This window comes from Calonectris borealis, chromosome 31, assembly GCF_964195595.1.
Source record: "Calonectris borealis chromosome 31, bCalBor7.hap1.2, whole genome shotgun sequence".
NCBI lineage: Eukaryota > Metazoa > Chordata > Aves > Procellariiformes > Procellariidae > Calonectris > Calonectris borealis.
The window spans coordinates 568,017-595,491 of record NC_134342.1 but is presented as its reverse complement, the minus strand read 5'-3'; the positions used below and the strand labels follow the sequence as shown (position 1 = coordinate 595,491).

General features: G+C 58.1%; 2 protein-coding genes across 3 annotated transcripts in view; both read left to right on the top strand.

The window, feature by feature from the left end:
• SMARCA4 (SWI/SNF related BAF chromatin remodeling complex subunit ATPase 4) overlaps positions 1 to 26,897 on the top strand; it is a 32,110-nt gene extending 5,213 nt beyond the window's left edge. Inside the window, exons 3-30 of one of the 2 annotated variants that reach the window (XM_075134209.1) lie at positions 2,396 to 2,666; positions 3,455 to 3,587; positions 4,037 to 4,435; positions 5,041 to 5,139; positions 5,614 to 5,872; positions 6,351 to 6,477; positions 6,634 to 6,807; positions 7,137 to 7,310; positions 7,448 to 7,615; positions 7,729 to 7,779; positions 8,501 to 8,631; positions 9,176 to 9,233; positions 9,743 to 9,861; positions 10,132 to 10,282; positions 10,700 to 10,863; positions 11,015 to 11,081; positions 11,417 to 11,527; positions 12,496 to 12,738; positions 13,351 to 13,464; positions 21,470 to 21,577; positions 22,203 to 22,289; positions 22,763 to 22,809; positions 22,992 to 23,158; positions 24,703 to 24,866; positions 25,682 to 25,909; positions 26,131 to 26,229; positions 26,498 to 26,575; positions 26,655 to 26,897. In XM_075134209.1, the coding sequence (XP_074990310.1) occupies positions 2,445 to 2,666; positions 3,455 to 3,587; positions 4,037 to 4,435; positions 5,041 to 5,139; positions 5,614 to 5,872; positions 6,351 to 6,477; positions 6,634 to 6,807; positions 7,137 to 7,310; positions 7,448 to 7,615; positions 7,729 to 7,779; positions 8,501 to 8,631; positions 9,176 to 9,233; positions 9,743 to 9,861; positions 10,132 to 10,282; positions 10,700 to 10,863; positions 11,015 to 11,081; positions 11,417 to 11,527; positions 12,496 to 12,738; positions 13,351 to 13,464; positions 21,470 to 21,577; positions 22,203 to 22,289; positions 22,763 to 22,809; positions 22,992 to 23,158; positions 24,703 to 24,866; positions 25,682 to 25,909; positions 26,131 to 26,229; positions 26,498 to 26,575; positions 26,655 to 26,675 (3,963 nt within the window). In that variant the 5' untranslated portion in view covers positions 2,396 to 2,444 and the 3' untranslated portion in view covers positions 26,676 to 26,897. Of the gene's footprint in view, positions 1 to 1,659; positions 2,667 to 3,454; positions 3,588 to 4,036; positions 4,436 to 5,040; positions 5,140 to 5,613; positions 5,873 to 6,350; positions 6,478 to 6,633; positions 6,808 to 7,136; positions 7,311 to 7,447; positions 7,616 to 7,728; positions 7,780 to 8,500; positions 8,632 to 9,175; positions 9,234 to 9,742; positions 9,862 to 10,131; positions 10,283 to 10,699; positions 10,864 to 11,014; positions 11,082 to 11,416; positions 11,528 to 12,495; positions 12,739 to 13,350; positions 13,465 to 21,469; positions 21,578 to 22,202; positions 22,290 to 22,762; positions 22,810 to 22,991; positions 23,159 to 24,702; positions 24,867 to 25,681; positions 25,910 to 26,130; positions 26,230 to 26,497 lie in introns of those variants that run through there. The other variant, XM_075134208.1, reaches the window with a different exon arrangement.
• Positions 26,898 to 26,930: 33 nt separating this feature from the next.
• Positions 26,931 to 27,475, top strand: part of LOC142073856 (far upstream element-binding protein 2-like) — a 2,900-nt gene continuing 2,355 nt past the window's right edge. The window contains 1 exon segment of the mRNA XM_075134080.1: positions 26,931 to 26,948. Within this exon segment, the coding sequence (XP_074990181.1) occupies positions 26,931 to 26,948 (18 nt within the window).

Sequence of the window (27,475 nt, the reverse complement as noted above, 5' to 3'; positions counted from 1 at the left end):
TTGTGGGAAGTGCTTGGCTCCGTCGTGTTTACCAACAGGACGGGAGGAAAATGAAAAATAAACACCCGCGACCACAAATTGCCAGAACAAATCGGGATGAAACGCCACCCCGCTCCGGCTCCCGGCTGGCAGAGGCTTCGGAAGGGAGGGTTAGCGGCTCGGCGAGGGATCGTCTGCCCTGCGCTCGTTAGGCTTCATCCTGAGTGCAAAGAGGAGCGCGTTAATTACGGTGGTTCTGGATACCCTGCGCAGCCGGAACGCATCTCCAGTCACCTCTTAAAATCCGTTTAATTCTTGAGAAATTAATTTGTGCAGTGGTGTTTCCATGTAAAAAAGGAGGAAACGCTCCGGGTGGCTGCTGGAGGAGCTGTAACGGTACCTGGCCTTAAAAAAGGAGCATTTCGCCCTGCTCCCATCTCTGACCGTAGCTGGCAAGCACACGCTCACAAATTTCTTTCCCCCCGAGCCCAGGATTTCCGCAGATTTAACTGCGGGACGGAGGGCGGCTCCGTTTGTCCGACGCGCGCTGGAGAGCCGCCTCTGCCAGCCGCGTTTTCAGCCCTGCGTCCTCCCCCCGGCCGCGCTGCTGCGTTCGGATCCCCCGGTTACCGTTCCTCTTCGCTCTCGCGGCTGCGATATTGCGTCGGAGCCTGAAACCCAGCCGTGGATTTGCCTTCCCAGGCGGCTGCAAGCGTTCACCTGCCCCGGCATAGCCCGGGCGGATGCTGGTGGCACGCACGTGTGTTTCTCCCCGCTGGGAAAACCACCAGTTTTGGATGTGATAACGCTGCAGCCTTATTGTCCGTCGAGTTTAACTTCTACCACCGGCGAGTGAATCTTTTAATCTGGCTCGAGCGGCGACTGGGGATTTTATATCCCGCAGAAGCTGCGGCGCGGCTGCGTTTTGAAGTGAAAATGGGGTGATGCTGCAGATTGCCGTCCCGGTGGGCTCGGCGTGGGCAGGACCTCAGCTCTTCTGTCGTGTTGTGTTCGTCACAACCATCCGCAGTCTTAAAAAGAAAAAGAAACCAACCCCACGCTTCCACTTTTCACCCGATTTTGCAGTCAAAATCATTTCTGTTTCTACAATTTCCAAACGGTCCCGTCCAGCTGCCGACCTTTAAAAGCTCGTGGCGTTGAGGGCATCGCCCGCACGCGGCTCCTCTCCCGACCTCTACCTCTGCCCGGCGTTACGCCGTCCCAGGCGCAGAGCCGGCATTTGCTCTCGTTAACCTTCATGCCGTTGACGATCACCCAACGCTCCGATCTATCCAGATCCCTCTGCACGGCCTCTCCAGAGAGCCGACAGCACCTCCCAGTTTAATACCGGCAGCAAACTGGTGCATTAACGCCTGCGTCCAGCCCATCGACGTTGGACAGGAGCGGCCCCAGCGACCCCCGGCTCAGCCGGGAGCCCCTCGCCTTGCAGCCGGCGTTCGCCCTCGCTGCTGAGACCGCGCCCAGCCTGCAAAAGTGACGTCAGTGCTAATTACCGGTCAAAACGAGATCGGCTCCCCGAGCAAATCCCTCGAGGCAGAAATCCTCCCGTTGCAGCTTTCGTCAAACCTCATTTTAAAGGGGAAATAAACTAAATCCGATGGCCCTCGCCAGACAGATAAGTTCACTTTCTTTTTTTTTTTTTTTCTTTTTTTGTTTTCTGGTTTGGATTACACTCGCAATTGCGGAAGTGAGATTCCCCGCAGCGGGAATAGCGCTTTGGGTGGAATTGATCCCGCTTTGGGACCGGCGGATGGATTCGGGCTTCTCTGCGTCCCCAGCCTGTTTGCTGTAACCGCAAAGACATTTCCAAACCCCACATTGGGACCGGTGTCTAATTTTTTTTCATAGCTCTTCTGTGCTGTGTCTGAATTAACCAGAAATTCTGGTTTCTTGCGTAAGAGCGACACTTTTCCACACGAATTGCCCGTTTAACTTGAACGACTCTTGGGCCATTTAGGTGCTGGATTTCGATGCTTCCCTGCCCGCTTCCAGCGGGATATTTTGGCTTAACCCGCATCTCCAGAGTTAGGTTTGCCGGAAGCTGAAGTGAGTGCAAGACGACTTTAAATCGATTTCAACGTCTGCGCAAAAAAATCGCTCCCAGAACTGGTATAAAACTGCTTCAGTTAAAAAAAAAAACACTTTCCACGTGGACCGGATAGCGGCGTGCTGTCTGCTCTGCCCAAATCCCGGAATATTCAGCGCTCGCACCGCGAGGACGATGGATTCTTGTTCCTAACGCCTCTGGCTTTGCAAAGCCCGCAAGGCTGGGGGTCGCTAACGAGCTCTCGCTTCGTTAGCTCTGGGTAACGTGCCCTGTGCGAGCGCGTGCGGGCAGCTGCCTGTACCTAATCCTAATTTCCCTTTTCTGTGCCCGGTTCGGGGGCTCTTCCAGGAGCCGCGGCAGCTCCGGCTGAGACGAGCTCCCTGCGCCCGCTGTGAAGATGTCGACTCCGGATCCTCCGATGGGAGGAACGCCTCGCCCGGGACCCTCTCCGGGGCCGGGCCCCTCTCCGGGGGCCATGCTGGGACCCAGCCCGGGACCCTCTCCCGGCTCTGCGCACAGTATGATGGGACCCAGCCCCGGACCGCCCTCGGCAGGACACCCGCTGCCGCCGCAGGGGCCGGGGGGCTACGCTCAGGACAACATGCATCAGATGCACAAGGTGAGGGGGGGGGGGGGGCTTCGGAGGCTGCCGCTTCGGTAGGGCGAGGAAGAATGGTTTAGGTGGCTTAGTTTTCCGAATTAATTTTTAGTTTTCCTGGGAATTTATGGTTTTTGGATGCTTTTGCATCGTATTTCTCTTGAGACGGCAAGTCTGAGAAGTTAACGATTTATTTCAGAGCTGAGTTCATGCGATTTGCTTACCACAAACGTCAGGGCGTCGCAGCCGTCTCTTCAGCTCGCTTCGGGATTGCCAGTGGGGGCTGAGGAGTTTAATTCCTAAATAAGGAAGGAGAGCGAAACGTCTAATAAAGGTTTCTCTTGTCGGGAAGAGGAAACGAGCCTCCTTCTCCCTTTCCGTTTCTACCATCAAAGCGTTTGGGGTTTTTGTTTTATTTTGTCATCTAAACCCCCTTTTTCTCATTTTTTTCGCTCATCTTCAGCACGATCAGCTGAAAGACCTGGGGAAAAACCACCCAGGCAACGCGTTTAAGCAATTCCAAGTTTCTCTGAGCATCCCTTTGTGCTTATTCCCCTCCCCACCATTTAATGCGGGTGGTTCGCTGTGGCATACGCTATTTTGCCAGCAAATAGGGAAAATTTTGAGCAGGTTGTTGGTAGCTTCTGGGCGCGCACGCTGCGAGCGGCGAATCCTCGCTGCCTTCGGAGCACGTCTCGCCGCCGCGCAGCCGGTGTCGCGCGGCGCAGCCGCCTGTGCTCGGCTTTCCTCTCTCTCCGGGAACGGTGTAGCCAGGTCTTTGATTTTGGGGTGTTGCTTTTCTCCTGCAGCCCATGGACTCCATGCATGAGAAGGGAATAACCGACGATCCTCGCTACAGCCAGATGAAAGGGATGGGAATGCGGCCCGGCGGGCACGCGGGAATGGGTCCTCCTCCGAGCCCGATGGACCAACACTCTCAAGGTTGGTTTCTTTAAGAAAAATAAATCTTATTTTCCTGGGGATGGGGCTGTGGATCAGACCGGAGCTCCCAGAGTATCCGTGGCTGTTTGCTTCCCTCTTCTATTTACACGTACACGGGGTGTCCGTTAGGATAGTCATGAAAACGAGCAAAGAATCGCACGAGAAGGTCAAACGGGGAGAAGGGCCGACCGCCTGTCCCTGCTCTGGGCCGAGATCGGTGTGGCCTCGTACGCCGAGCGCACCCTTCCCACGCGGCTGCTCCCATCCAGGAGCTTTGCTTGCTTCAAATCGTGGATTTTGGGAAGGATTTAGCGCTCCCGGGGTTTCCAGGTTTAACGCAGGTGCGGGCTCCGCTGGGGAGGAAAAGTTTTCTGTAGTTTTTTTCTTTTGATTCAGTCTTCCATCCCCTTCGCTGCCTTGCTCCCCTCTAACTGGCTCTCTCCCTCCAGGTTACCCTTCTCCGCTCGGCGGTTCCGAGCACGCCTCCAGTCCCGTTCCGGCTAACGGTCCGTCCTCCGGCCCTCAGATGTCCTCGGGCCCCGGAGGAGTCCCCTTGGACGGTACCGATCCCCAAGCTCTGGGGCAGCAGAACCGGGGTCCCACCCCTTTTAACCAGAACCAGCTGCACCAGCTGAGAGCCCAGATCATGGCCTACAAGATGCTGGCCAGGGGCCAGCCTCTCCCTGACCACCTTCAAATGGCGGTGCAGGGGAAGCGACCCATGCCCGGGATGCAGCAGCAAATGCCGACGCTACCTCCGCCTTCCGTCTCCGGGACAGGACCAGTGCAAGGACCAGTGCAAGGGCCTGGACCGGGACCGACGCCTCCAAACTATAACAGACCTCACGGTGAGCGCCGTCCCTTCGCCGTCGGTTGCTGGCGGGAGGATGTTTTAAGCCCGGTTTCATAGAATCGTAGAATCGTTAAGGTTGGAAAAGACCTCTGAGATCATCGAGTCCAACCGCCAACCCAACCCCCCCGTGCCCACCACACCACGTCCCCCACGCCTCATCCACACGGCTGTTAAATACCTCCAGGGAGACTGGATCCACCCATCGCCCCGGTTTGGCACAATTTTGTCCTTCAGCGCTGCCCCGGTGTCGCCCCATTTGGGTTTTCCATTTGCTCGTAGCTCGTCTGATTTGGGGCCGTTAACTTGCCAGGGGCTGGGACAAGATTTATCTGCTGTCGAAGCAGCGAGGCGGAGAGACGACTCCGGGCGGTTTGGGCTGTGGGAGGGCTGATTCGTCCCTCCGGCGCCGTCTCTGATGGGTGGGGGGCACGCTGGGGGGGTTATGCGCTTCCAAAAAGGCGTACCTGCCGCTCAGGCTCTCCTAAGCGGAAGGATAAGCTCCTGGTAAGCGCACGCAAAGATCAACGTCTTAATGTGGGTTTTTTTCTTCTTTTTTTTCCCCCTTTTTCCCTTTCTGCCTTTTATTTGGCTCTTCTGCAGGTATAGGAGGGCCTAACATGCCCCCTCCCGGACCCTCAGGAGTTCCCCCAGGAATGCCTGGGCAACCCCCCGGCGGCCCCCCCAAGCCCTGGCCGGAAGGTGAGACCCGGCAGCAAACCTGCCTTAAACCGTGACACAGAACCGTGAGCTCGTTAGGGGCTGGTGGTTAACGAAGCGATGCGCCGGGGCGGGGGGAAAGCCCGCCGTCGGTGCTCCGTGCCGCCGCGGTGGAAGGAGCTTGGAGATTCCTGGTTAAAATCCTGTAAATGGCGACCGAGCTGCCTGAAGAGCTGGCCTAACCCGCGTCTCCTTCCGCTCGAGCTTTATGAGGCTCCGTCTGTGCTTTCTGAGCCGGCCGCTCAACGTTTAACGGCCTCACCTGGGCGTTTATTTGCTTAAACCCCCCATCCTCGGGTTTATTTGCCCCTAAATTTATGGTGGGGCAGAGAGGCGAGAGGGAAGCCGCTGAGCTGCGCCCAAGTCGGGCTTCGCGCGCAGGGAGGGAACTCGGGGTATTTTTTTTTCCTCGCCGCTTGACAGCGCTGTGGGTTTGTTGTTGTTTTTCCCCCCCAGGACCAATGGCGAATGCTGCAGCCCCCACTAGCACACCTCAAAAACTGATTCCTCCCCAGCCCACCGGCCGGCCCTCGCCAGCCCCGCCGGCGGTGCCCCCCGCGGCCTCGCCCGTCATGCCGCCCCAGACGCAGTCTCCCGGGCAGCCGGCCCAGCCGGCCCCCATGGTGCAGCTCCACCAGAAGCAGAACCGGATCACGCCCATCCAGAAACCCAGAGGACTCGATCCGGTGGAAATCCTGCAGGAGAGGGAGTACAGGTAGGGGCTGTGCCGTGCTCCGGGGTCTGGAGCGGCTCGCTCTTGGCTTTCCTCACACCGCCGGTACTTTCGTCCTCTTGCGGCGTTCCTTGACGATTCCCCGGCCTGTTTTACCTCTTATTAACGTGCAGAGATCTGGAGGGACAAGGGGGTGTACGTTTTCCTTGGAGCTTCTCAAGGCACCTCCCGAAATCTCGTCCCTCCTGCTTTCCAGGGCTCGTCACCACTGACATTTTATTAGGGACCGGGGGTGCCTGTCTGCGGGGGGGGAGCGTCTCTGCCGTGCCGATCGATTAAAACAGAGTTAAAACTCCAGCCGGCGAGCAGCCGCTCAGCTGCCAGGAGCCTCCGTCTCGCTTGAGATAAGGCCTCCGCGGAGCGGAGCGGTACTCGGTCGCGTCTCGTCAGGAGAGCAGCGGAAGGGAATTCGTTGTGCTGGTCCCTGCCTGCCGTGAAATCCCGTCTCCTTCCTCTACAGGCTGCAAGCTCGCATTGCTCACAGAATCCAAGAGCTGGAAAACCTTCCTGGCTCCCTGGCTGGTGACCTGAGAACCAAAGCTACCATTGAACTTAAAGCACTAAGGCTGCTTAATTTTCAGCGACAGGTAAGTTGTCAGGCGAAGGAAATCCCGTTTATTGACTCGCTGTGCGTGGGAGCTGCGGGCGGCACCAAACTCGCGCCGTTGTTATATTTTGCAGCATCGTCCGTGGAATTAATTCCCCTTTATTTTTTTTTTTTTTATCTGAATCTCTCCAAAAAGCTGCGTCAGGAGGTCGTGGTGTGCATGAGGCGAGACACGGCCTTGGAAACGGCCCTGAACGCCAAGGCGTACAAGCGCAGCAAGCGGCAGTCCCTGCGCGAGGCTCGCATCACCGAGAAGCTGGAGAAGCAGCAGAAGATTGAGCAAGAACGGAAACGCAGGCAGAAGCACCAGGTCAGCTGCGACGTGCTGCACGTGCCGTTTTCAGGGGCTGGAGTTGGCCGGGCTGAACTTTTTTAGGGAATTCCCTGGTTTTTAGGGGATTAGAGAAAGATCCTCTTCGGGCTAGGTGATCGCTGTTCGGGCTAGGTGATCGCTGTTCGGGCTAGGTGATCGCTGTTCGGGCTAGGTGATGGTTGTAGGTCCCTTCCAACCAAAATGTTCTGTTCTATTAAATACAAGAGGAGTCAATCTCACTTAGTTGATGCCGTTGGATGCATTAACAGACCACCTAAGTGCACGAGTCCTGACGCTGCCCGTTTGCCGTTTCCGTTCCCCCGCAGGAATACCTCAACAGCATTCTCCAGCACGCTAAAGATTTCAAGGAATACCACCGCTCCGTCACAGGCAAAATTCAAAAGCTGACCAAGGCGGTGGCTACCTACCACGCCAACACGGAGCGCGAGCAGAAGAAGGAAAACGAGAGGATCGAGAAGGAGAGAATGCGCCGTTTGATGGTAAGCAGCAGCACGGGGAGCGGTTTGTACGCGCGCGCGCGATACGTCGCGTGTGTGTGACGAGCCGTTACGTGTTCAGGGTGTGCACAGAGGGCTCGTCTCGCTTAGCGGGGCGTTAACGATCCTCCTTTCCCTAGGCCGAGGATGAGGAAGGATACCGCAAGCTCATCGACCAGAAGAAGGACAAGCGCTTGGCCTACCTGCTGCAGCAGACGGACGAGTACGTGGCCAACCTGACGGAGCTGGTGCGGCAGCACAAGGCCGCCCAGGTGGCCAAGGAGAAGAAGAAGAAAAAGAAAAAGAAGGTGAGTTGAAAGCGAAGCTTCCTGGGGAGCTGGAACGACGGCTGCGCGGAGGCGCCGGTTTTGTCGTTTCCTTCGGCGCTGGGCCGCTAACAACCATCTTCCTCCTCTTTCAGAAGGCAGAGAACGCGGAAGGGCAGACGCCGGCGATCGGACCAGATGGCGAAGTAAGCCCAATAATCTTATTTTATGCCGTGCCAAGTAGGGTCGGAAACGTCAGCCTTGCTGAAAAGGCCCGGTGCAATCCTCCCCGCTGCAAGGCCGACTACGATGATGAGATCTAAGGCAGCGGGCGGCTAAATTGAGATCTCCTAAAATAGAACTTACACCGGCATGGAAAGAGAGATCTCTCTGCCCATCGTCGACGGGAATCGTTTCCGCGGGCAGGCTCTAGACCTGCCGCAGGGGAGGGCTTGGTTTCCTCCCCAGCGCTTCCGAGCTTGGGCAGGTCGGTCGGGTTGGGATCCGTAACTCCGCACGCGCGAGCGGCCCCGGCGATGCGCCGGCATCAACCCTCTGCGTCGAACTTCGCGTGCTCGGCGCTTTGCAAACCCCGCTCGCGAGCAGAAGAGCGTTTGAGTGATCTTTCAAATTAATTGTTCCTGTGTGAATGAAGTTTGGCATCTGAACGTGCCTTCCCACACAAAGATTCTTTATGTCTACATTCATTTTTCAAAGGAAAACGTTAAATCTCATCAGCTTTCGAGCTTTCCTGTCCTCTGGTGACGTGGTATTCCAAGCAGTCGGGCATTTTGTTCCTCCCAGCGGTTGTTGCGGTGGTCCTGGGGCGGGTTTGGTCGCAGCGCTAGATGCTGATGTAAACGCAAGCTCTGTTTCGAGGCAGAAAAAGCAAAATACTGACCCGCAGCCTGACTTTTGATTCCTCAGCCGCTGGACGAGACCAGCCAAATGAGCGACCTCCCTGTCAAAGTGATCCACGTGGAGAGCGGCAAGATCCTCACCGGCACCGACGCCCCGAAGGCGGGCCAGCTGGAAGCCTGGCTGGAGATGAACCCCGGGTAAGTCCCGGGGAGGCGACGGTGGGAGATTTCCTCCGGGACCCCGTGCCTCTGATCCGCGGGCACGCCGGAGCTCGAAGGGGAACGGGGAGCTCCGGCCGCGCGCTGGGATCGTGTGTTCGCGGGGCTCGGGGTCGCCGTTCGGGGCTGGATGGGCGGGGAGGAAAGCGCTTGGCCGGGGCCCAAACCTCGGGAAGCGCAGGGAGCTGGAAGCAGTGGGGCTGCGGAGCGGGAAGGAAAGATTTCATCAGCCTCCCTCTACGCGGCCTCTAAAATGGTGTGGGAAAGGGTTGGTGGGTGGTCCCGGACGCAGGCTCTCGGGCTCACGCGCTTTCCCGAGGGCGTGTGTGAAAACTGGAACTAAGTGAGGGGAAAAATAAATGAATAAGCATTTTATTTAAAAAAAAAAAAAAAAATGCTAATACTGATAACAAAATCCGAGTTTTAATGCAAGGGTTTCTAGAACCATGCTGATCTCGTGCTGTGTAGAGAGTGCTGTTGGTAGCAGACTTGCAATTAAATATTAATGTTTGTATTTAATTAGATATGAAGTAGCTCCGAGATCTGACAGTGAAGAAAGTGGGTCAGAAGAGGAGGAGGAGGTAAGGAGAAATACCACCAGTCTCCCTTACGCTTCCATATTTTAAATATTTTTGAGAGAACAGGAAACAGCCGTAGGTACCGCACTAAGCTCATCTCAACAATTACTCCTTCCAGCACAGATCTGTGTCCGTCAGCTCAAATACGTGTACTTAGAATAAACCAAAAAAACCCACGCAAAGAAAGCGAGGGGCAGCAGGGAGATGGCGAGCTCGGTTCGTTAGCTGCCCGGTTTTCTTCCCAAGTACTTCTCCCCTCACTCTTTAGACATTCAGAAGCAAACAGCGTGAGACTCTGCTTCTGGTAGCCTCTGCCTTCGTTAGCGGCTGCGGCCGTGCGGGCAGAGTCTTGGTCTGCGAGCTCCTGAAACCCTGGGGTTTTCAGAGCCCTCGTTGTCCCCAGGCTGGGTCACTCCTGGGCGCGGCTGAGCAGGTTTTGCTGCCGTTTCCATTGTATAAACGAAAATAAGCGGCTTTGTGCTCAGAAGGGTGCGCTTTGTGTCTCCTGGCAGGAGGAGGAAGAGGAGCAACCGCAGCCTGCTCAGCCTGCCCTGCCTGTGGAGGAGAAGAAGAAGATCCCCGATCCAGACAGCGACGATGTCTCAGAAGTGGACGCCAGACACATTATCGAGTGAGCCCTGCCTCTTCACCCGCTCTCGTGGCGTGCTCTCTTCGGTTTCGGAGTCGCTTTTGTGAAGCTCCTGTGCTTTGTCTCAAAGGAGCGAAATTCGGTGGGCGGTATTTGTTCTGCTCCTGGTCTTTCCAAAATGAGACCTAATTTGCCACATATTGGGAAAATTAACCACCCCGGGACTGATGGGGCTGCCCAGGAGATTCTTGACCTGTATCTCCAAAGGGATCACCTTTCTTATCTCCATTTTTTTTTCCATTTCCCCCCCAGGAACGCTAAGCAAGACGTTGATGATGAGTACGGGGTGTCTCAGGCTCTGGCGAGGGGCCTGCAGTCGTACTATGCCGTGGCCCACGCCGTCACCGAGCGGGTGGACAAGCAGTCCACGCTGATGGTCAACGGCGTCCTCAAGCAGTACCAGGTGAGAGGCTGCGGGAGGGAACGCCTGCCGTACCGTACGGCCGTGCCGTGCGTGTCCACGCCGTTTCTGGCGGCGCTGCCGGGAGGTTTCGGCTGTGCCGAGACGCTCCTGGTAGCAAGAAACGGGAGCTGAGGGCAGAGCCAGCGCGTCTGCGAGATAACGAGCCAGGCTCGCTGGCTGCTTAAAACAAAGAACGTCCGGTCTCTGCGTGTGTCCGTGGTCCTGAGAGGAGAGGAATACATTAATGCCAGTGGCTGGCTTTAAATAATTAACATGAGGTCTTTAATAGTGCGTTCAGCTACATAATGCATGGGATGGGGGGTGGAGCGCGCAGGTCGTTAGCAGGTCTGACAGGCGACTCCTCTGTCTGCCGTCTGATTTTTTGGGTTTTTTTTGATCCCTCCTTTCCCCCCGTAGATCAAAGGTTTGGAGTGGCTGGTGTCCTTGTACAACAACAACCTGAACGGCATCCTGGCAGATGAAATGGGTCTGGGCAAAACCATCCAGACCATCGCTTTAATCACATACCTCATGGAGCACAAACGGATCAACGGACCCTTCCTCATCATAGTACCTCTCTCGTAAGTGCGCTGCCTGAATTCATCACCCCTCCCGGCCCTGCGCAGCACGGAAAACGCTTGGCCGGGCGTCGGTGCCGGCTCCGGGCCCCCGCGGTGTGATTCCCCGTTGCGCAAGGGCCAGTTTTACCGTTTCTCCTTCTTTTTTTTCCAGAACTCTGTCGAATTGGGCGTATGAGTTTGACAAATGGGCTCCTTCTGTGGTGAAGGTCTCGTACAAGGCAAGTACCGGCGTTATTTTTACACCTACCGGGCTCCTTTGGCCGCTCGTTTCGTGAGGATTCCTTGGATGCCAGTTTGCCTTTTCCTCCTTCCAGTCTAACAATATTTCCATTATCCCAAGGAAGCTGGGACGCTTCCTGGCGCTAAATCAATGAAATCCACATTTGTTTTTCATTCCTTAACGACAGAAGGAATCCAGCTGCTACCGTCGGCACAAATGTTCTCGCTGCCCTTCTGTAACTGGAACAATGTGGATAATAACTTCTCCCACCACCTCTTTTCTCCTGGAAATCACGCTCTGCTTTAACGTTTCTGTTTGATATTCTTTCTCCAGGGCTCTCCAGCAGCAAGACGGGCATTCGTACCTCAGCTCCGAAGCGGGAAATTCAACGTCTTGCTGACTACTTACGAGTACATCATCAAAGACAAGCACATCCTGGCCAAGGTGAGTCCTGCCCGCAGCAGGCAACAGCAGCTCCCTCTCCGGTGTTATTTGGGCTGCGGCGGGAGGATCGCCCGTCCTGGCGGGTGCTGCGCAGACGTCACCGAGACAGTCCCTGTCAGAAAAACCCTGCCGCCCTAAGTGAGATTTTTATCTCTGGAGTCTTTTGTCGTCACGTGGCAGGAGGCGAGGAGCTGCTGCTTACCCTCAGCAGCTAGAGCTGATGTAGCTTTCTGGTTATTTTTGGCTGCATATCCTGTGATACAGCAAATATTATTTTTTTCCCCTTTTAATAAAGCAATTCGTAGGACGATGAATATTTATTAGAACCCCTACAAGATCGTCATTGCCCTTCCGAGGAGGGTTTTGCCCGTGCTTAGCCAGCAGCCACAGGGTGAAGATCAAATGTCGAGGCTTCCCCTGGGTTGGAAAGGTTGTGCCGATTCGAAAGCACGCAGACAGCGCGCCCAGTCAAACCCCTGCGTTTAACGGGTTTAATCTCCCTCGGAATGCGTTCTGCAGCACCGCTCGGTGTCCGGGGTCTGCCTGGACCGTAGGATGCGTTGAAGCCGATGTGTCTTACCTCGGCAAGGCTTCCGAGGGAACCGTCTTCTCTTCTCCCTTTGTATTGTGGAGAGAGAAACACGGTTTGATTAATGGCCAAAAATCTCAGGAAATACTGAAATTCCCCAAAGCTGGCAGCGGTCTCTGTCAGCTCTTTGGCGTTAGCGTTCTTCCTTTTTCCCCACTCCTTCCGTGTCCGTCTCTGACCAGAGACACAAAGCGCTCCTGATGGCAGCAGCTCCCAAGCAGGACCTCAGGAGAAGTCGGAGCGGGTTTCCTCCATCCCGGCTAGCTTGGATCTCTCCTGGGCACCTCCGGAGACCCGAGGGTTGTTGGTGGGATTCTCCAGTCGTGGCTGCGGTGGAGAGAGCCGCCGTCCCTTGCCCACACCTCCCTTCTCCCCGCAGATCCGCTGGAAGTACATGATCGTGGACGAGGGCCACAGGATGAAGAACCACCACTGCAAGCTCACCCAGGTCCTCAACACGCACTACGTGGCTCCGCGTCGTTTGCTGCTGACGGGAACCCCGTTGCAAAACAAGCTCCCGGAGCTGTGGGCCCTGCTCAATTTCCTCCTGCCGACCATCTTCAAGAGCTGTAGCACCTTCGAGCAGTGGTTTAACGCTCCTTTTGCCATGACGGGAGAAAAGGTACGGCGGGGAGCCGGGTTGCAGCTGGAGGAGTCAGGGCTGCCGTCAGCCGCCGGGCGTTTTGGGTAGTTTGTGTTTGTAAACGCTCCCAAAAATCTCTTAATTTCCACTGGCAAGGTGCAGAGCACCTGTAAAATGTAATTTCTTTGGGATGGGTTTTACTGGAAGGCTGGAAGATACGGAGCGTACTGGAAATGAGGGTGGGTAGATGGTTCTCCCATCGCTGAGATATCTGAGCGTCGGTGGGAGAAGCCGGTTGGGCTCTTGCTAGTGTAGTTCTCAGACCGTGAAGCTGCTGTCGGTGCCGTTCCTGGCTCTGGAGCTGTTTGAAGTGACGCCTGTTGAGTCGCAGCAGCTGAGATTTTGCAGAGCAGCTTATCAGGCAGCCGGGGGAAGATAATTGAGCCCGAACTTAGGAAAAAAATCAGTGCAGAAACCTCAGATTGCGATGATTGCATCAAAGAGACTTTCGGTATCCCAGTTGCGTCGCACGCAGAGCGATGCGTCGCTGTGCTTTACCCTGTCCCTGGGAATCTTGCCGCCGTTGAGGGACGCTGAGGAAGGGAACTTCCAGGCGTCCGTGTGTAACGGTTCCCTTTCCCGGTGACGCAGGTGGACCTGAACGAAGAAGAAACCATCCTGATCATTCGGCGTTTGCACAAAGTGCTGCGCCCCTTCCTGCTGCGGAGGCTGAAGAAGGAAGTAGAAGCGCAGCTGCCCGAAAAGGTAACGGCCGGGAGAAGCTGTCCAGCTCTTCCCCCATCTGGGTGTGCTTGTGGAGCTTTATTCAGCTCCATGAAGAGGTGGCTGGGTGGATTCATCCGAGATCGGGGGACGCAGGGTCTCCACGGGCTTTAGAAGTGGATGAATTTGTGCCACGCTTCTCAAGGATCGGGGTTTTGGAGGCCCAAGGATCCCGTCTCTAGGGTTTTGGAGGCCCAAGGATCCCGTCTCTAGGGTTTTGGAGTTCCAAGGATCCCGTCTCAGGGTTTTGGAGGCCCAAGGATCCCGTCTCAGGGTTTTGGAGGCCCAAGGATCCCGTCTCTAGGGTTTTGGAGGCCCAAGGATCCCGTCTCCAGGGTTTTGGAGGCCCAGGGATCCCGTCTCTAGGGTTTTGGAGGCCCAGGGATCCCGTCTCAGGGTTTTGGAGGCCCAAGGATCCCGTCTCAGGGTTTTGGAGGCCCAGGGATCCCGTCTCTGGGGTTTTGGAGGCCCAAGGATCCCGTCTCGGGGTTTTGGAGGCCCAAGGATCCCGTCTCCGGGTTTTGGAGGCCCAAGGATCCCGTCTCTAGGGTTTTGGAGGCCCAAGGATCCCGTCTCTAGGGTTTTGGAGGCCCAAGGATCCCGTTTCAGGGTTTTGGAGGCCCAAGGATCCCGTCTCTAGGGTTTTGGAGGCCCAAGGATCCCGTCTCTCGGGTTTTGGAGGCCCAAGGATCCCGTCTCTCGGGTTTTGGAGGCCCAAGGATCCCGTCTCTCGGGTTTTGGAGGCCCAAGGATCCCGTCTCTCGGGTTTTGGAGGCCCAAGGATCCCGTCTCTGGGTTTTGGAGGCCCAAGGATCCTGTCTCTAGGGTTTTGGAGGCCCAAGGATCCCGTCTCAGGGTTTTGGAGGCCCAAGGATCCCGTCTCAGGGGTTTGGAGGCCCAAGGATCCCGTCTCTAGGGTTTTGGAGGCCCAAGGATCCCGTCTCTCGGGTTTTGGAGGCCCAAGGATCCCGTCTCTAGGGTTTTGGAGGCCCAAGGATCCCGTCTCTGGGTTTTGGAGGCCCAAGGATCCCGTCTCAGGGTTTTGGAGGCCCAAGGATCGCGTCTCTGGGGTTTTGGAGGCCCAAGGATCCCGTCTCTAGGGTTTTGGAGGCCCAAGGATCCCGTCTCTAGGGTTTTGGAGGCCCAGGGATCCCGTCTCTAGGGTTTTGGAGGCCCAAGGATCGCGTCTCTAGGGTTTTGGAGGCCCAAGGATCCCGTCTCGGGGTTTTGGAGGCCCAAGGATCCCGTCTCTAGGGTTTTGGAGGCCCAGGGATCCCGTCTCTAGGGTTTTGGAGGCCCAAGGATCGCGTCTCTAGGGTTTTGGAGGCCCAAGGATCCCGTCTCTAGGGTTTTGGAGGCCCAAGGATCCCGTCTCTAGGGTTTTGGAGGCCCAAGGATCCCGTCTCAGGGTTTTGGAGGCCCAAGGATCCCGTCTCAGGGTTTTGGAGGCCCAAGGATCCCGTCTCTAGGGGTTTGGAGGCCCAAGGATCCCGTCTCTCAGGGGTTTGGAGGCCCAAGGATCCCGTCTCAGGGGTTTGGAGGCCCAAGGATCCCGTCTCAGGGTTTTGGAGGCCCAAGGATCCCGTCTCAGGGTTTTGGAGGCCCAAGGATCCCGTCTCCAGGGTTTTGGAGGCCCAAGGATCCCGTCTCCAGGGTTTTGGAGGCCCAAGGATCCCGTCTCTGGGTTTTGGAGGCCCAAGGATCCCGTCTCTAGGGTTTTGGAGGCCCAAGGATCCCGTCTCTGGGTTTTGGAGGCCCAAGGATCCCGTCTCAGGGTTTTGGAGGCCCAAGGATCCCGTCTCTAGGGTTTTGGAGGCCCAAGGATCCCGTCTCGGGGTTTTGGAGGCCCAAGGATCCCGTCTCTAGGGTTTTGGAGGCCCAGGGATCCCGTCTCTAGGGTTTTGGAGGCCCAAGGATCGCGTCTCTAGGGTTTTGGAGGCCCAAGGATCCCGTCTCTAGGGTTTTGGAGGCCCAAGGATCCCGTCTCTAGGGTTTTGGAGGCCCAAGGATCCCGTCTCAGGGTTTTGGAGGCCCAAGGATCCCGTCTCAGGGTTTTGGAGGCCCAAGGATCCCGTCTCTAGGGGTTTGGAGGCCCAAGGATCCCGTCTCTCAGGGGTTTGGAGGCCCAAGGATCCCGTCTCAGGGGTTTGGAGGCCCAAGGATCCCGTCTCAGGGTTTTGGAGGCCCAAGGATCCCGTCTCAGGGTTTTGGAGGCCCAAGGATCCCGTCTCCAGGGTTTTGGAGGCCCAAGGATCCCGTCTCCAGGGTTTTGGAGGCCCAAGGATCCCGTCTCTGGGTTTTGGAGGCCCAAGGATCCCGTCTCTAGGGTTTTGGAGGCCCAAGGATCCCGTCTCTGGGTTTTGGAGGCCCAAGGATCCCGTCTCAGGGTTTTGGAGGCCCAAGGATCCCGTCTCTAGGGTTTTGGAGGCCCAAGGATCCCGTCTCAGGGCTTTGGAGGCCCAAGGATCCCGTCTCTAGGGCTTTGGAGGCCCAAGGATCCCGTCTCTAGGGTTTTGGAGGCCCAGGGATCCCGTCTCTAGGGTTTTGGAGGCCCAGGGATCCCGTCTCTAGGGTTTTGGAGGCCCAGGGATCCCGTCTCAGGGTTTTGGAGGCCCAAGGATCCCGTCTCAGGGTTTTGGAGGCCCAAGGATCCCGTCTCTAGGGCTTTGGAGGCCCAAGGATCCCGTCTCTAGGGTTTTGGAGGCCCAAGGATCCCGTCTCTAGGGTTTTGGAGGCCCAGGGATCCCGTCTCTAGGGTTTTGGAGGCCCAGGGATCCCGTCTCTAGGGTTTTGGAGGCCCAGGGATCCCGTCTCAGGGTTTTGGAGGCCCAAGGATCCCGTCTCAGGGCTTTGGAGGCCCAAGGATCCCGTCTCTAGGGTTTTGGAGGCCCAAGGATCCCGTCTCTAGGGTTTTGGAGGCCCAAGGATCCCGTCTCAGGGTTTTGGAGGCCCAAGGATCCCGTCTCTAGGGTTTTGGAGGCCCAAGGATCCCGTCTCTAGGGTTTTGGAGGCCCAAGGATCCCGTCTCAGGGCTTTGGAGGCCCAAGGATCCCGTCTCTAGGGTTTTGGAGGCCCAAGGATCCCGTCTCTAGGGTTTTGGAGGCTCAAGGATCCCGTCTCTGGGTTTTGGAGGCCCAGGGATCCCGTCTCTAGGGTTTTGGAGGCCCAGGGATCCCGTCTCTAGGGTTTTGGAGGCCCAAGGATCCCGTCTCAGGGTTTTGGAGGCCCAAGGATCCCGTCTCAGGGTTTTGGAGGCCCAAGGATCCCGTCTCTAGGGTTTTGGAGGCCCAAGGATCCCGTCTCAGGGCTTTGGAGGCCCAAGGATCCCGTCTCTAGGGTTTTGGAGGCCCAAGGAATCCCGTCTCTAGGGTTTTGGAGGCCCAAGGATCCCGTCTCAGGGCTTTGGAGGCCCAAGGATCCCGTCTCTCGGGTTTTGGAGGCCCAAGGATCCCGTCTCAGGGTTTTGGAGGCCCAAGGATCCCGTCTCTAGGGTTTTGGAGGCCCAAGGATCCCGTCTCAGGGTTTTGGAGGCCCAAGGATCCCGTCTCTAGGGTTTTGGAGGCCCAAGGATCCCGTCTCTCGGGCTTTGGAGGCCCAAGGATCCCGTCTCTCGGGCTTTGGAGGCCCAAGGATCCCGTCTCTCGGGTTTTGGAGGCCCAAGGATCCCGTCTCGGGGTTTTGGAGGCCCAAGGATCCCGTCTCTAGGGTTTTGGAGGCCCAAGGATCCCGTCTCTAGGGTTTTGGAGGCCCAGGGATCCCGTCTCTCGGGTTTTGGAGGCCCAAGGATCCCGTCTCTCGGGTTTTGGAGGCCCAAGGATCCCGTCTCAGGGGTTTGGAGGCCCAAGGATCCCGTCTCTCAGGGGTTTGGAGGCCCAAGGATCCCGTCTCTCAGGGGTTTGGAGGCCCAAGGATCCCGTCTCTCAGGGGTTTGGAGGCCCAAGGATCCCGTCTCTCAGGGGTTTGGAGGCCCAAGGATCCCGTCTCAGGGTTTTGGAGGCCCAAGGATCCCGTCTCTAGGGGTTTGGAGGCCCAAGGATCCCGTCTCTCAGGGGTTTGGAGGCCCAAGGATCCCGTCTCAGGGGTTTGGAGGCCCAAGGATCCCGTCTCAGGGTTTTGGAGGCCCAAGGATCCCGTCTCAGGGTTTTGGAGGCCCAAGGATCCCGTCTCCAGGGTTTTGGAGGCCCAAGGATCCCGTCTCCAGGGTTTTGGAGGCCCAAGGATCCCGTCTCTGGGTTTTGGAGGCCCAAGGATCCCGTCTCTAGGGTTTTGGAGGCCCAAGGATCCCGTCTCTGGGTTTTGGAGGCCCAAGGATCCCGTCTCAGGGTTTTGGAGGCCCAAGGATCCCGTCTCTAGGGTTTTGGAGGCCCAAGGATCCCGTCTCAGGGCTTTGGAGGCCCAAGGATCCCGTCTCTAGGGCTTTGGAGGCCCAAGGATCCCGTCTCTAGGGTTTTGGAGGCCCAGGGATCCCGTCTCTAGGGTTTTGGAGGCCCAGGGATCCCGTCTCTAGGGTTTTGGAGGCCCAGGGATCCCGTCTCAGGGTTTTGGAGGCCCAAGGATCCCGTCTCAGGGTTTTGGAGGCCCAAGGATCCCGTCTCTAGGGCTTTGGAGGCCCAAGGATCCCGTCTCTAGGGTTTTGGAGGCCCAAGGATCCCGTCTCTAGGGTTTTGGAGGCCCAGGGATCCCGTCTCTAGGGTTTTGGAGGCCCAGGGATCCCGTCTCTAGGGTTTTGGAGGCCCAGGGATCCCGTCTCAGGGTTTTGGAGGCCCAAGGATCCCGTCTCAGGGCTTTGGAGGCCCAAGGATCCCGTCTCTAGGGTTTTGGAGGCCCAAGGATCCCGTCTCTAGGGTTTTGGAGGCCCAAGGATCCCGTCTCAGGGTTTTGGAGGCCCAAGGATCCCGTCTCTAGGGTTTTGGAGGCCCAAGGATCCCGTCTCTAGGGTTTTGGAGGCCCAAGGATCCCGTCTCAGGGCTTTGGAGGCCCAAGGATCCCGTCTCTAGGGTTTTGGAGGCCCAAGGATCCCGTCTCTAGGGTTTTGGAGGCTCAAGGATCCCGTCTCTGGGTTTTGGAGGCCCAGGGATCCCGTCTCTAGGGTTTTGGAGGCCCAGGGATCCCGTCTCTAGGGTTTTGGAGGCCCAAGGATCCCGTCTCAGGGTTTTGGAGGCCCAAGGATCCCGTCTCAGGGTTTTGGAGGCCCAAGGATCCCGTCTCTAGGGTTTTGGAGGCCCAAGGATCCCGTCTCAGGGCTTTGGAGGCCCAAGGATCCCGTCTCTAGGGTTTTGGAGGCCCAAGGATCCCGTCTCTAGGGTTTTGGAGGCCCAAGGATCCCGTCTCAGGGCTTTGGAGGCCCAAGGATCCCGTCTCTCGGGTTTTGGAGGCCCAAGGATCCCGTCTCAGGGTTTTGGAGGCCCAAGGATCCCGTCTCTAGGGTTTTGGAGGCCCAAGGATCCCGTCTCAGGGTTTTGGAGGCCCAAGGATCCCGTCTCTAGGGTTTTGGAGGCCCAAGGATCCCGTCTCTCGGGTTTTGGAGGCCCAAGGATCCCGTCTCTCGGGCTTTGGAGGCCCAAGGATCCCGTCTCTCGGGTTTTGGAGGCCCAAGGATCCCGTCTCGGGGTTTTGGAGGCCCAAGGATCCCGTCTCTAGGGTTTTGGAGGCCCAAGGATCCCGTCTCTAGGGTTTTGGAGGCCCAGGGATCCCGTCTCTCGGGTTTTGGAGGCCCAAGGATCCCGTCTCTCGGGTTTTGGAGGCCCAAGGATCCCGTCTCAGGGGTTTGGAGGCCCAAGGATCCCGTCTCTCAGGGGTTTGGAGGCCCAAGGATCCCGTCTCTCAGGGGTTTGGAGGCCCAAGGATCCCGTCTCTCAGGGTTTTGGAGGCCCAAGGATCCCGTCTCTAGGGTTTTGGAGGCCCAAGGATCCCGTCTCTAGGGTTTTGGAGGCCCAAGGATCCCGTCTCTCAGGGTTTTGGAGGCCCAAGGATCCCGTCTCTAGGGTTTTGGAGGTCCAAGGATCCCGTCTCTAGGGTTTTGGAGGTCCAAGGATCCCGTCTCTCAGGGTTTTGGAGGTCCAAGGATCCCGTCTCTAGGGTTTTGGAGGCCCAAGGATCCCGTCTCTAGGGTTTTGGAGGCCCAAGGATCCCGTCTCTAGGGTTTTGGAGGCCCAAGGATCCCGTCTCTAGGGTTTTGGAGGCCCAAGGATCCCGTCTCTAGGGTTTTGGAGGCCCAAGGATCCCGTCTCTAGGGTTTTGGAGGCCCAAGGATCCCGTCTCAGGGGTTTGGAGGCCCAAGGATCCCGTCTCAGGGGTTTGGAGGCCCAAGGATCCCATCTCTCAGGGTTTTGGAGGCCCAACGATCCCGTCTCTAGGGTTTTGGAGGCCCAACGATCCCGTCTCTACGGTTTTGGAGGCCCAAGGATCCCGTCTCTAGGGTTTTGGAGGCCCAAGGATCCCGTCTCAGGGTTTTGGAGGCCCAAGGATCCCGTCTCTAGGGTTTTGGAGGCCCAGGGATCCCGTCTCTAGGGTTTTGGAGGCCCAAGGATCCCGTCTCTAGGGTTTTGGAGGCCCAAGGATCCCGTCTCTAGGGTTTTGGAGGCCCAAGGATCCCGTCTCTAGGGTTTTGGAGGCCCAAGGATCCCGTCTCAGGGTTTTGGAGGCCCAAGGATCCCGTCTCTAGGGTTTTGGAGGCCCAAGGATCCCGTCTCTAGGGTTTTGGAGGCCCAAGGATCCCGTCTCTAGGGTTTTGGAGGCCCAAGGATCCCGTCTCAGGGGTTTGGAGGCCCAAGGATCCCGTCTCAGGGGTTTGGAGGCCCAAGGATCCCGTCTCTCAGGGTTTTGGAGGCCCAAGGATCCCGTCTCAGGGTTTTGGAGGCCCAAGGATCCCGTCTCTAGGGTTTTGGAGGCCCAACGATCCCGTCTCTAGGGTTTTGGAGGCCCAACGATCCCGTCTCTAGGGTTTTGGAGGCCCAAGGATCCCGTCTCAGGGTTTTGGAGGCCCAAGGATCCCGTCTCTAGGGTTTTGGAGGCCCAAGGATCCCGTCTCTAGGGTTTTGGAGGCCCAAGGATCCCGTCTCTAGGGTTTTGGAGGCCCAAGGATCCCGTCTCTCAGGGTTTTGGAGGCCCAAGGATCCCGTCTCAGGGTTTTGGAGGCCCAAGGATCCCGTCTCTAGGGTTTTGGAGGCCCAAGGATCCCGTCTCTAGGGTTTTGGAGGCCCAAGGATCCCGTCTCTAGGGTTTTGGAGGCCCAAGGATCCCGTCTCCGGGTTTTGGAGGCCCAAGGATCCCGTCTCTGGGTTTTGGAGGCCCAAGGATCCCGTCTCTAGGGTTTTGGAGGCCCAAGGATCCCGTCTCTAGGGTTTTGGAGGCCCAAGGATCCCGTCTTTAGGGTTTTGGAGGCCCAAGGATCCCGTCTCCGGGTTTTGGAGGCCCAAGGATCCCGTCTCTCGGGCTTTGGAGGCCCAAGGATCCCGTCTCTCAGGGTTTTGGAGGCCCAAGGATCCCGTCTCTCAGGGTTTTGGAGGCCCAAGGATCCCGTCTCTCAGGGTTTTGGAGGCCCAAGGATCCCGTCTCGGGGTTTTGGAGGCCCAAGGATCCCGTCTCTAGGGTTTTGGAGGCCCAAGGATCCCGTCTCAGGGTTTTGGAGGCCCAAGGATCCCGTCTCAGGGTTTTGGAGGCCCAAGGATCCCGTCTCTAGGGTTTTGGAGGCCCAAGGATCCCGTCTCTCAGGGTTTTGGAGGCCCAAGGATCCCGTCTCTCAGGGTTTTGGAGGCCCAAGGATCCCGTCTCCAGGGTTTTGGAGGCCCAAGGATCCCGTCTCTCAGGGTTTTGGAGGCCCAAGGATCCCGTCTCAGGGTTTTGGAGGCCCAAGGATCCCGTCTCTAGGGTTTTGGAGGTCCAAGGATCCCGTCTCTAGGGTTTTGGAGGCCCAAGGATCCCGTCTCAGGGTTTGGAGGTGCTGCTCGCATCTCCTCGGGAATTAACCTCTCCTCGGTCCTTGCAGGTGGAGTACGTGATCAAGTGTGACATGTCCGCCCTGCAGCGGGTCCTCTACAGGCACATGCAGGCCAAGGGGGTGCTGCTCACCGACGGCTCCGAGAAGGACAAAAAGGTCTGGCCACCCCAGTCCCTGCTTTTTGGCGCGTTGCTCCGTGGTGGGAACGGGGCTGGAAACTCCTCCGGGGATGGGGGTGTCCGTTCTGTCCCCGGCGGGCCGAGGCCCCGCGCAGGGGGGTGGGCTGCCGCAGGGGCGTGGGTCGAGCTCGGCCCCAGCGCGAACCCCCCAGGCGAGCCGTGGGGATTGTGGTGGGTGTAATCCACCCACGGAGGCCGCTGACTTGCTTTTCCAAGGGATCAGAAAGTCAAATTAATTAGGGAAAAAAAAAAAAAAAATTAAAAAGCCATTTTGGTCTGAACTAAAAGCTGGAGGTGAAAAACAGCTTGTTCTTCAGCTCCGCTCCCCCAGAGCCGCGGGCTCTCTGGCTCCTTACGCTCCTCAAGGTGACTTTAACATCTCTATTAAAACCTTGAACTTCTCCCCTCGCTAACCGGGGGGAGCCTGGCTGCGGGTCCAGTGCCTCTAGACGCAGCTCCAGCGAGATCTGGGCGGCGCCGAAGCCTCGGGGCTGCGAACCCCCATCTAAATATTCCCAGAACGTTCCTCAGGGACACCCGGATAGCTACCGCAGTCGGGGAACTCACATTCACGTTTCTAATTTCCCGTCTCGTTCGCGCAGGGTAAAGGCGGTACGAAAACCCTAATGAACACGATCATGCAGCTGCGGAAGATCTGTAACCACCCCTACATGTTTCAGCACATAGAGGTAACGTGGGCTCGGGGCTGGCACGCGCGGCCATCCCGCGCTCTCTGGAAACGTAGAAAAACCGTTCCCTCCCCCTCCTCAACGGGGATAAACCAAACGGCCCTCGTGGCTGCGGCACGGACCGAGCGTTAACCACCTGGCCGCTCGGCCAGCCGAGCGTCAGCCCCCAGCGCGGCTCTGCGCCCCTCGGGCTTCCTTCGAAACGCTCCTTTTGGCCACCCAAAACGGTCCGAAATCCGTTGAAGCGAGCTCGGAGAAGCCATATCGCCCAAAAAGAGCAGGCAGACCTTTTAAAATCGCTCCGTTCCTGCGCCTGCTTCCCGAGGCGCTGCGGGAGCGGGATCTCTGCCGTCACCGGTCCTCCCTGCCCGGCCCCGAGGGCCAGTTCTCTTTTTAGGGCGGTTCCAGGACTTTGTTGGATTTATTTGCATGCGAGGACGGTTTCTGACGACGTTTTCTCTTTCTGATCGCAGGAGTCCTTTTCCGAGCACTTGGGGTTCACGGGAGGCATCGTGCAAGGGTAAGTAGGGCGTTTTAGAGTTAGAGCAAGTGGGGGTATTTGCGTCTTTTCCGTGTGAAACGGTTTATCAGCGCGTGGTAAACGAGCTGGCGATACTGTCGTGAGCACCGACAATCCTTACGCGAGGGGGACGCTGTGTTTTTAGCGTCAAATCCTTATTTCCCTCTTCTCTTCCCTCCCAGACTGGATCTGTACCGTGCCTCGGGCAAATTTGAGCTCCTCGACAGAATTCTCCCCAAACTGCGAGCCACCAACCACAAGGTGCTGCTCTTCTGCCAGATGACCTCCCTCATGACCATCATGGAAGATTATTTTGCTTATCGCGGATTCAAATACCTCAGGCTGGACGGTGAGTGCCTCTGACGCGCGGGGACGGCAGCCGCCCCTCGGTTACTTACGGCTCGTGGTGAGGATAAACCCCTCGCGTGGGGCCGAGCAGTGAGGTAAGATCCTACGGGTTCACCCACCCGGCGTCTCTCGCAAGGGAAACGCGTCTGGAACGAACAGCACCTCGTAAAGCAATTAACCCTGCTTGCAGGATGCGGATTAAAGCAATAAACCTCGCAGGATGCAGGATATAAAAGATATAAAGCGCAGCCTTTGGCTTTATACGTGGTCGTCGGCTGCTGCTTCGGTCGCAGTTTTCATTTTTAAATTCAGCCGATCTACTGTTTAATGCTGGAACCCTGAAGGATGCTGTTAAGGGCCAGGTGGCCTCTAACGTCATTAGAATAATACAATAATTAATTAGCTGGGTTCCAGGTTTAAGTCGGAGGGCGTGCAGCTTAGTGGGGGCACAGATCTCATCTAGTAGAACGAGGAAAGTCAGTTCGCCGTTGTCGGTTGGAATAAACCACTGAACCCCTGCAAAGACGCCCGCGAAGCCGTGGGGCTGCTGAATTCTGTGCAGACCCGAACCCTCTTTGCCAGCAAAGAGCGGTGCCGACTCCAAAGCCTCGACCGTCCCAGAGGAGCGCTAAGCTGCTGACAAAACGAGGTGCAGAACGAGACCGCAGCAGTTACTTAAACCACGGTTTCTCCCTTGCCGTCGGTCTCTCGGAGCCGTTCGCTCGCAACCTTTAACGACTTCCAGCGGGGGATGGGTGTTCGCGCGGCGGCGTGCTCGTGGCCGGCACCTCGCCCGTCCCTTCCCGCTCAGAGCCGGGCGGTAACTCGCCCCGGCGCAGCCGGAGCCGCGGCACTGACACACCACGAGCATCTCTAAGGCTTCCCTGTGAAGCAGGGGGAGCTCAGCTCACGCCCGGAGCATCCCCAGCTCTCCCTGGGTTTGTGCGGAGCCCGTGTGTGGTTCCCGGAGCTGCGTTTCTCTAAAGAGAGCGGAAGGAGGATGGTTGGGGGGAGGACGGGCTGGGAGAGACCCTCACGTATCGCTGAGCTCGGTCTCCCGCTGCTGCCAACCTCGTGTAACGACCCCGGCCCAAAAACGCCGCCTTAAAACCAGCCGCGTTGTCCTGAGCCCTGGGAGATCTTACGATCCGCTCGCGGACAGCCCAGACGCCAGATCAGGCCAGCAGCCCCCGCCCGCTTTAGCCGCTCCTCTCCCTTTTGCCCTTTTTCTCAAGTCTTTCTACCAAAAGCGGCCGCAGGCCCCCCCCGGCCCCGCCTCACGCTGGGCCGCACGCGCCCTGCCGCGGCGGCGTCCTTTCACGGGACGTGCGCCCGCACCCGGCCGGGCTCTCCCTCGTTGCTGGCGGCCGGCGCGGTGCCTGCCAGCGCCCCGGCACCCGAAGTGCCTCTTCCGAGCGCCGGCGCTCTCTGCGGACGGCGGGCAGCCCCCTCCGCGCGCCGCGGAGCCCCTCGCCCTCCCGCCCCAGCGGCTCTCGTGACGGCGCGTAGCCCGGGGCAGGAGTAACCCTTCCTCTCTGTTTTTAGGAACCACTAAAGCGGAGGACCGGGGCATGTTGTTAAAGACGTTCAATGAGCCGGGCTCCGAGTACTTCATTTTTTTGCTGAGCACTCGGGCCGGCGGGCTGGGTCTGAACCTCCAGTCTGCCGATACTGTGATTATCTTTGACAGCGACTGGAACCCTCACCAGGTAAAAAAAAAACCAAAAAACCAACCAACCCACCCAAAAACACCAAACAAACAAAAACAAACAAAAAAAAGCGAGCGAAACGGATGGAGAAGACGGCTCCGTCCGCGCCATCTCTCTCGCGTGCCTAGAAGAGCACCGCGCTCGCTCTCGAGCGTGAGCGCCTCGCCGGGACGCGCAGCCGGTGCTGGCGGTCCAGCCCAACGACGAAGACCCTCCGCCCAAACGCTGCCGTTTCCGTCCGCCCGCCGCGGTGTCGTAGCCGCGTCCCCGGGACGAGAGCCAGCGGTCTTGCGCAAGAACCCGGGCGTTTGCCCTCCCGGCTGCGAGCGGGGCTTGGTTCTGGCGGGTGAGGCAGCTGGAGGAAAAGCCGAGAGCAGCTGCAGCGAAAGGAACGATTGCGCTGGCAGTAAAGCTTTAACGATTTTCTCTGCCAGCCGCTGAGGTCGGAGAGCCCTTCCTCCTCCCAGCACGAGTCGAGGCGCTGAAACTCTGCCGTCCTCAAGGCCCGGTGCTGGCGGAGACCCGCGGGCACGCTCCCGGTGACGGACGGCGAGAGGCAGAGCGCCGTCCCCAAATTCCGGCTGCGATTGTCCGCGCGGTCGTTATTTTTTTCCCTACGCGCGCTCGGTCTCCTAAGGAGCGAGCAGCCAGCGGTAGCGATCGTTTCCGTTAACTGAATTCCCTGCCAGCGTACCGTAGTCCTCAGGGATCGCTGAGAGCGTCTCCCACGAGGCGTTTTAGAGGATAAAGCGTGTTTTATCTCGGCGGGAGCCGGCTGTAAATCACTCGGCAAACGATGCGCGCTTCCCCGGCAGGACCTGCAGGCGCAAGACCGAGCGCACCGCATCGGGCAGCAGAACGAAGTGCGCGTTCTCCGGCTCTGCACCGTCAACAGCGTGGAGGAGAAGATCCTCGCCGCCGCCAAATACAAGCTGAATGTTGATCAGAAGGTTATCCAAGCCGGCATGTTTGACCAGAAATCCTCGAGCCACGAGCGAAGAGCCTTCCTCCAGGCTATCTTGGAGCACGAGGAGCAGGACGAGGTAAGGGGCAGCGCAGGCAGCTTCCTCCTACTCCAGAGCGCGAATGGCGAACGTGTGGCTGGCTTTGCTCCACTGCTCTGTGCGTCCTCGAGGCCAAGGGCGTGGGGGCTAGAAGGAAAAAGGAGCATGAACACTTGTTTCTATTTGAAGTGAATTTTTAGCGTCGGTGAAAGGTGCCGGATTGACAGCCCTGGAGACTGAAGTCCTCTATTTATCCACAGAACAGATACAGCGCGGGCAGCGGCAGTGGCAGTGCAAGCTTCCCCCACACTGCCTCAACCCTGTGCCTGAACGCTGAGTTGGAGGAACCACCTCTAAAGGTGAGAGGGGTTGTTCAGTCTCCACGCCCATTCAATCCTCGGCCTTGCTGCTGAGACTGCCAACGCACGTGCCAGCTCTGACGGTGATCTTTGCACCGTGGATAACCTGTGTCCGCTAAGAAACTGGACTGAGGCCGCCCAAAAACACATCTTTCACGGGCGACCGAACAAGCGTCGGATGGTAACGATGTTCGGTGCTGTGCTCCGAGCGGAGGAACTGCCGCGCCGCCTTCTCTCGCCATTGAATCGGGGATTTAAAATCTTGCAGGAAGAAGACGAAGTTCCCGACGACGAAACGGTCAACCAGATGATTGCGCGGCACGAAGAGGAGTTTGACCTTTTCATGGTGAGCATGGCGCAGGCTGCGGAGGAGGAGTGGTGCCCGCTGTTCTTCCCGGTAGCAGCTAAAACGGTCTCTCTAACAGAAATCAGCTGAGAGTGCTTAACGAAGCCGTGACTCGTTCAACAGGTAAAACAAAAACACTAGAGCAGGGGCTCAAAGTCAGGACGCTCCCGGCTCCGGTAAGGGACGAGCTCGGGGGGAGCCGCAGGAGCGGGGCCGAGCTTCCCGCTGCGGGAAGGAGGAGACGGGGCCGGGAGGCGTGCGCCCCGACCCCTGTCCCTGGGCAAAAAGCCGTTTCCCCGCCCAAAAGAGCTCCGGCCGGAGAAAACTGTTGGAGGCGGGACAAGGAGCGTTTAAAATGGAGGAAAGGCTCCTCGTAAAGGAGACCACCTAACTGAGCCTCGCCTGAGGACTCGAGGTCTCACGAACGGCGCCGGTTTGGTTAAACCGTGAACGAGAACGGTTGCGCGAGGCCGGGTGTCTCTCGCCCAGAGCTCGCATCTCCCCGAAATCGCAGCCCCGTCAGCTCTGCCGGCGCCGGCGCCACCACTTAACTTGGGTGCCCGACGCGCCCGCCCTCCAAGGGCTTCGGCAGCAGCAGACTTGCCTGGGGAAGGCCGGTGGAGCGAGGGGAGCTCCCCGGCCCCGGCGGAGCAGCCGGCTTAACGAGATCCGGCCTCCCGCCGCCGCCGCTCTGCCTCCGGCGACCGTGCCGCGCTTCTCCCCGTTTGCGGCCGGCGGGGGCTTCTTTTACACAGCCTCTACTGAGCTGTGAGGAGCCGGCGGCTACCGAAACACCTCCAGCTCCTCGCGTGGTTCCTCCAGCCGCGGTCGGAGGGCAGCGTCCCCCGTCCCCGGTGTCGCCGCAGCCCTGCGCCGGCTCAGGCGTCCCCCAGCCGAGAC